Raw genomic sequence first — 8235 nt, 5'->3', positions numbered from 1 at the left:
TTTAAACAACCTCTTATGAATAACCATGGGTCCCAGGATGTTTATACTTTGCAAGTTGCATCCTGAGATGAAAGCCTATACAATGTGTTCAACATAATGACTTTGTTCGACTTTCAATCACAGGGGTGAAATGTTTAAAAAAAAAATAACAGGGTCTTTTGAACGAATTTTAATCATAAATACTGATATTTTGCCTGTAGCTTTATTTTAGATCACTTTTAAGGTTACAATTGTGAGTTTTATACCAGGTGAGCGATGCAGGCCCATTGGGCCTCTTGTTAAAATTTACTATTTTTATCCAAGAAAAATATTATTGGTATGCAAATCAGATTCTCGAGTAACAGCTTTGATGTTTGTTTTCAAACTGTCAAACTGTGGTCAGGTAGGTGTGATCCTCTGAGGAGGGCTGTAGCTCGAAAGTGTTCGTAATAAGCATTTCGAAAAGCATTTAAAACATTTGGATTAGAGTTAATAACTTATGATAATAAGGATGAACCTAGTGGATATTGTTTTCTGAGGAAACATGAGAAAACATTTCCATGGCCTGTATTAATAACCTTGTGAGGGTTCATCAGGCTGTTGTGTTTAAAATCCAGTCATTGCAGTAACACTGTGTAAGGCCACTGGTGTTTATATACTTTTATCCCAGTCTCAGGCCGTGGAAGTAGTTTTATCTGATATCAGGATCTGGATTTCCTGTATTATAAAGTACTTGTAATGAGTATCAATAGAAAACAAGAAACAATTTCACAGAAACGTTTGCTGGCTCTGGATTTTGCCGGATATTTCATACTGATGGTTTCTTTTGAAATGCCAGCATCACTTAAGTACTGGATCTAAATGTCTGAATTCTGGGTATCTGTCCCTTAGGGATATGTTGATGGAGATATTGTTATTTTAACTATCTGTCCATCACCTCAACATTCTGTACTGTAACTTTTTCCTGAGATGTAGCTTTCTCCTGAGACGAGAGTAATCCAGTAATCAATATCACATATCCGTGGATCATCAGACAGATAGTTTTCTCAATTTCTCAGAATTGCTTTTGAGGTCAGTTGGTCAAAGGTCAAGGATGCTCTCACTGTGAATAGGTCACTACCTTTGTTTGAGGAAGTCCTGTTTTATGCAATAACAAGTCTATTTACAGTGGAGCAGTGTTAATCCAGACACTAATAATCGGGGTGTTCCATTGTCGAGCCGATGTTTTATCATACAGAATGTCCATTGTTTCTATTCGTGATTGTTGGATAAATACTCCAGTACAGTCCAGCACTTAAACTGTGACGGATGTATTAACTAGACTTTAAGTAAATCCTTTAGTCTTGGTGAATACTTCAGATATTCTGGGGGAATGTAACAGTAATGAGATTTGTATGTTATCTGCACCTGTGTATTGTGTTGTTGTACTCCAATAAACGCACCAGATTGAGAGTTATATATTCTACACAACTCTATATCCTCACTCATATTTGTTGCAAAAATCTTAGGACTTTTGTTAATATTTTGCTGCTGTAGACATTTAAATTTATTTGGTCATTTTTGTATATTTGTGTTCATTTACAAACTATCTGTATCTTGAAGAAAGTGATGAGATATTTAATGCAAAACCATTGTCTTAAAGTAAAATTTAACTAAAATTAAAGTATTTAATTTTGCTTTTTATACTTTTGAAAATATCTGAAATATTTCAGTTTCCAATTATAGTTTTGGTAGAAGGTAAACCTATCCAGGAAAAATATTGTTTGAGAAACTAAAAGTTAGGATTAACAATTTATAATAAAGTCTCATCTTGACATTGACTATAGTTGCAATAACGATATTTGTAAAATTTAATTAGTATGTTTCATTTATTTTATTTTTAGTTGTACAAATTAAGGTATATTTAGTTAATTAGTTGATAAGTTTGTACTCTCCTCCCGGCCTTTAATGTACCATACCGTCAGTCAATTTGTTTATTTCTCTAAATGTCACAGTGTACCGGGATTTGAAACAGGTGCTGGTGATGAATGCTTTTCATTTGAAAATATGATTTATGTATATTTCTTTCTACCACACGTATTGTAAATATGTCTTTGTTTTCCCTTTGTAAATATGTTAATTTTACTGTTGCTAAATTGTTTCTTTTTTCGCAATATTGTAAATATTCCAAATTTTTACCTCTGAAAATTTCTGCTATTTGTTTTATTCTACCAAATTTAATGTTATTGTTTTCTTTTTTATTTAGGGTGTTTAAAAAGAGCAGCCCCAATGGAAAGGTGAGTTACTCTACATTTTGTATTAATGATAATATACCACTTACATATTTATTCCATGGGGGAAACATGAAGATTTCCCCCCCNGAAGATATTACTGTATCCATATTCAGCTTATAATGGTGTGACTGGTAACTAAATTTATTATTCAAAAGTTGAAGAAAAAAATAATTACTAAAACAACAATATCTAAATTTAATTTACATCAATAAGCAATACTCGGAGAAATAGTTTTATAAAATTTGTTAAATCATGATTTTTTTCCGGTGATATGTGATTTATTCAATCCAATCATCTACATAGTTGTATGGAAGTTTTATGATCATATCTCTTGATGTTTTCACAAAATGTTTTTAACAATCATAGATTAAATATTGAATGTGACACATTGGAAGTTTTCTCTGATGTAGACTCTGTCTATCACAACTCAGATCATAAATGCATTTCATAAAATGAAGAACATTTGCATTGCCATTAAAAAAGTCCACTTCATAAGACATACACTGGATACATGACATAAAACAACAGCTTATCAAAGTTATTTATCATTACAAGTGTAGTTGATAAATATTTGCATAATTGTACAAATAATTCACAGGAACATGCACAGTAATAAGTCTTATACTGCCGTGATCAGCACACCTACAACTGTGATCAATCACTTTAACTTGTGTCTCCAACCACTCTGATATAGCTCCATTACCCCCCACACACAGCTTGGCCTCCTAAATTTACTGTTTAATTTCCCCTTTATACAGCCTCCAACCTTTACAGCTTTATTTCCCCCTTTAAACAGCCTGGCCTCCTACTTTTACAGCTATATTTCCCCTTTTCTGAAGTCAGGACTCTAACTTTAACAGCTTTATTTCCCCCTTTATACAGTCAACCTTCACAGCTTTATTTCCCCCTTTATACAGCCAGGCCTCTAACTTTAACAGCTTCATTTTCCCCTTTATACAGTCACGCCTCTAACTTTAACAACTTAATTTCCCCCTTTATACAGCCAGGCCTCTAACTTTAACAACTTAATTTCCCCCTTTATACACCCTGACCTCTTACTTTTTCAACTTTATTTCCCCCTTTATACAGTCTGACTTCCTACTTTTACAGCTATATTACCCCTTTATACAGTCTGGCTTCCTACTTTTACAGCTATATTACTCCTTTATACAGCCTGGCCTTGACTTTTACAGGTTTATTTCCTGTTTTATGCGGCCTGGCTTCCTACTTTTATAGCTCTAGTTTCCCCTTTATAAAGTTGTCTGGCTGTTTCTCGACTTTAACAGCTTAACTCCCCCTGTATGTGTTCTAGCTTAGAAGGTTTTTACATCCTGTAAAACTAGTTTTCCGCAGTTAGGACTGATGGGTGGCAACCACAACGTATCTAGACATGGATAATTTGGAAATTTGCTTCCTACAAACTGATATTTAGGACTGTTAATTAATGTTTTTAGCAATTCTCTGAAATTTGTTATTCTGTGCTGTGTTGGAAATTAGAGTGTAGGGACTAGTGATGAAGAGAGATATATAATGGGGAGGTGTACAACTTCAATAATTGGTTTTCTCTTCTAGGAGCTATATCAAGGCTTTTGTTTGAGCTGCAATCATCCATTCTGCTGTTGGCATTTGATATTCTGTGCAACAATTTAGCAATTTGTGTCGTATGTTAATAGATGTTTTAGCACACCAGGGGGATATTAATGGAAGCATTCATTTCTGATTCTAATATGCAATCAGTACCCTATTGCCTTGCTGGTTTTGCTAAGTTGATAATGTATACTATATATCATTTTTAATGCAGATAACAGCCTACCTCGGAAAGAGAGATTTCATAGACCACCTGACTCACATAGACCCAGTAGGTAAGTATCTCAAGGTCAAGTGTACTCAAGGTCATCTACAAATGTTAGGTATTAAAACACAACTACAGATATAAACACAGGTATGCTGTCAAGGTAGCACTCAGGGTCGTCTTAACTAATATAGAAATCATTGAGATTTCCACTCCATAGTCATATAGTTACAGGGCACAAAGAAACAAATATAAACATGCTAAAAAATCTGGGTCACAACCTAGAAATGGTAGAGATCACAGCCCAATAACCATGTGTATACAGTTGTTTGCCATGAAAACATCAATAGATACAGATATGTTATTGGGATTAGCTTGGGGGTCTAGTCAGATATGTTATTGGGATTAGCTTGGGGGGTCTAGTCAGATATGTTATTGGGATTAGCTTGGGGGTCTAGTCAGATATGTTATTGGGATTAGCTTGGGGGTCTAGTCAGATATGTTATTGGGATTAGCTTGGGGGTCTAGTCAGATATGTTATTGGGATTAGCTTGGGGGTCTAGTCAGATATGTTATTGGGATTAGCTTGGGGGTCTAGTCAGATATGTTATTGGGATTAGCTTGGGGGTCTAGTCAGATATGTTATTGGGATTAGCTTGGGGGTCTAGTCAGATATGTTATTGGGATTAGCTTGGGGGTCTAGTCAGATATGTTATTGGGATTAGCTTGGGGGTCTAGTCAGATATGTTATTGGGATTAGCTTGGGGGTCTAGTCAGATATGTTATTGGGATTAGCTTGGGGGTCTAGTCAGATATGTTATTGGGATTAGCTTGGGGGTCTAGTCAGATATGTTATTGGGATTAGCTTGGGGGTCTAGTCAGATATGTTATTGGGATTAGCTTGGGGGTCTAGTCAGATATGTTATTGGGATTAGCTTGGGGGTCTAGTCAGATATGTTATTGGGATTAGCTTGGGGGTCTAGTCAGATATGTTATTGGGATTAGCTTGGGGGTCTAGTCAGATATGTTATTGGGATTAGCTTGGGGGTCTAGTCAGATATGTTATTGGGATTAGCTTGGGGGTCTAGTCAGATATGTTATTGGGATTAGCTTGGGGGTCTAGTCAGATATGTTATTGGGATTAGCTTGGGGGTCTAGTCAGATATGTTATTGGGATTAGCTTGGGGGTCTAGTCAGATATGTTATTGGGATTAGCTTGGGGGTCTAGTCAGATATGTTATTGGGATTAGCTTGGGGGTCTAGTCAGATATGTTATTGGGATTAGCTTGGGGGTCTAGTCAGATATGTTATTGGGATTAGCTTGGGGGTCTAGTCAGATATGTTATTGGGATTAGCTTGGGGGTCTAGTCAGATATGTTATTGGGATTAGCTTGGGGGTCTAGTCAGATATGTTATTGGGATTAGCTTGGGGGTCTAGTCAGATATGTTATTGGGATTAGCTTGGGGGTCTAGTCAGATATGTTATTGGGATTAGCTTGGGGGTCTAGTCAGATATGTTATTGGGATTAGCTTGGGGGTCTAGTCAGATATGTTATTGGGATTAGCTTGGGGGTCTAGTCAGATATGTTATTGGGATTAGCTTGGGGGTCTAGTCAGATATGTTATTGGGATTAGCTTGGGGGTCTAGTCAGATATGTTATTGGGATTAGCTTGGGGGTCTAGTCAGATATGTTATTGGGATTAGCTTGGGGGTCTAGTCAGATATGTTATTGGGATTAGCTTGGGGGTCTAACCCATCCCTATGGACTTAGTCAGATATGTTATTGGGATTAGCTTGGGGGTCTAACCCATCCCTATGGACTTAGTCAGATATGTTATTGGGATTAGCTTGGGGGTCTAACCCATCCCTATGGACTTAGTCAGATATGTTATTGGGATTAGCTTGGGGGTCTAACCCATCCCTATGGACTTAGTCAGATATGTTATTGGGATTAGCTTGGGGGTCTAACCCATCCCTATGGACTTAGTCAGATATGTTATTGGGATTAGCTTGGGGGTCTAACCCATCCCTATGGACTTAGTCAGATATGTTATTGGGATTAGCTTGGGGGTCTAACCCATCCCTATGGACTTAGTCAGATATGTTATTGGGATTAGCTTGGGGGTCTAACCCATCCCTATGGACTTAGTCAGATATGTTATTGGGATTAGCTTGGGGGTCTAACCCATCCCTATGGACTTAGTCAGATATGTTATTGGGATTAGCTTGGGGGTCTAACCCATCCCTATGGACTTAGTCAGATATGTTATTGGGATTAGCTTGGGGGTCTAACCCATCCCTATGGACTTAGTCAGATATGTTATTGGGATTAGCTTGGGGGTCTAACCCATCCCTATGGACTTAGTCAGATATGTTATTGGGATTAGCTTGGGGGTCTAACCCATCCCTATGGACTTAGTCAGATATGTTATTGGGATTAGCTTGGGGGTCTAACCCATCCCTATGGACTTAGTCAGATATGTTATTGGGATTAGCTTGGGGGTCTAACCCATCCCTATGGACTTAGTCAGATATGTTATTGGGATTAGCTTGGGGGTCCAACCCATCCCTATGGACTTAGTCAGATATGTTATTGGGATTAACTTTGGGGTCTAACCCATCCCTATGGACTTAGTCCCTGGGTAATGACATGTAAACTGTTGAGATCCTCTCCCTATAATGATATATAATTTTAAAACATGACGATTTGGATATGCAAATGCTACCAGTATTGTCCCTGGATTCTAGCCAAACCCCTGTAAACTTAGTACCTAGATGTAGTACCAGGATTGGCCTCAGGGTTCACTCCACCTTTGGGAATTAAGTCCTATGTTATAACATGGCATTTGTTGAGACGCCAACCCTACAATTGCCATGATGAGCACAGTCATGCTCTCAGAATCGGGTGGGGTCTGGCCCTGACAGTTGTGATTAATTCTTGGTCATCAAATTTAAGCAGGCAAGATCCCCACCCTATTACAATGTATACAATTGCTGCTGAATTGCAGAAGAGGAAGATTTGGATACATCTGTGGAAATTATTACCTCTAATGAGAAAGTTTTTGTATGACTGCTTGAATATCCAGGAGAGGAATACAGGATCTATGGGTCTCTTGTTATACTTTCACCGGGTTTTATCAGGAACATGTCAATATGATAAATCTTATAACGTCACTTTTGTAAAATATACAGAATGTTGTATCTTCATATGTAAAGATATCTTTTTAGCTTTGACCAATCAGAACATTTCTTTATATTTGCTTCATTCATAGGCACATATTTTCTTTTAACTACAGACGAAGTGACTGACGAATGTTTAAGTGGTTGTTTTGATACACTTTTACTATGTAGTATTTTCTTAACTACACCATTTATATAACTTTTGTAAGGAAATCTTATTAGATAATAGCAGGAAACGTTAGAACTTTGTTTAGTAGCCTATCCAAAATACAATGTGACAACATTAGAATCAGGCAACACATTTTGTGCTAAGCACTTTTTTGATGCAGTAACTTTTTCATAGTTGGGCTATAAAAACTGTAATAAAACCAAAAATGTAATGACTCCCAGCTGAGTACCCTTGTACGGCAGAATGTACTGGTATTTTCACCAATTCACTGTTATTCATTTCAAAAGCATTTAATGAATATGACAATAGATAAAACCTTTATAAATGTTTATTCAAATGCAGATGGAGTCATTCTGGTGGACCCTGAATACCTCAAAGAAAGGAAGGTGTTTGCACACATCCTCGCCGCATTCCGTTACGGCCGGGAAGATCTGGATGTGTTGGGCTTGACCTTCCGCAAGGACCTTTTTCTCGCCTCCGTGCAGGTGTACCCACCGGTCAAGGACCAACAGAAACCACTAACGAGGCTACAGGAACGCTTAATCAAGAAGCTTGGCCCAAACGCCTATCCATTCTTTTTTGAAGTAATTTTTGATTGACATACCAAAGATTGAGATTAGCATGTAACTAATTTAGACCAGTGTCTTAAGAATTTGATTATGGAGTTACTTATTTTTCTACCATAACTCTCAGACCATGTGTTAATAATCATGGAATGTTTGTATATAAAACACATTTAAGGTGTGCGTGGTAAGCAATTTTATTGGCTGTTGGAAAACCCTTTGATTTGGTATTTTGACCTTCAAATATGACTATCACAATTACAGTAGTCAATAATTAC

The 8235-nt window shown here is 37.1% G+C and overlaps 1 protein-coding gene across 6 annotated transcripts in view; it reads left to right on the top strand.

Moving 5' to 3' along the window:
• Positions 1 to 8235, top strand: part of LOC110463441 (beta-arrestin-1-like) — an 87662-nt gene that overhangs the window by 56107 nt on the left and 23320 nt on the right. For all 6 annotated transcript variants that reach the window (XM_021518051.1, XM_021518050.1, XM_021518053.1 and 3 more), the window contains 3 exons: positions 2225 to 2255; positions 4054 to 4114; positions 7737 to 7978. In XM_021518051.1, coding sequence (XP_021373726.1) covers positions 2225 to 2255; positions 4054 to 4114; positions 7737 to 7978 — 334 coding nt within the window. The remainder of the gene's footprint in view (positions 1 to 2224; positions 2256 to 4053; positions 4115 to 7736; positions 7979 to 8235) is intronic.

The sequence above is a fragment of the Mizuhopecten yessoensis genome, unplaced genomic scaffold (assembly GCF_002113885.1).
Source record: "Mizuhopecten yessoensis strain PY_sf001 unplaced genomic scaffold, ASM211388v2 scaffold10909, whole genome shotgun sequence".
Lineage (NCBI taxonomy): Eukaryota > Metazoa > Mollusca > Bivalvia > Pectinida > Pectinidae > Mizuhopecten > Mizuhopecten yessoensis.
The sequence above is the reverse complement of the archived record's forward strand: the minus strand, read 5'-3'. Positions and strand labels throughout refer to the sequence as shown.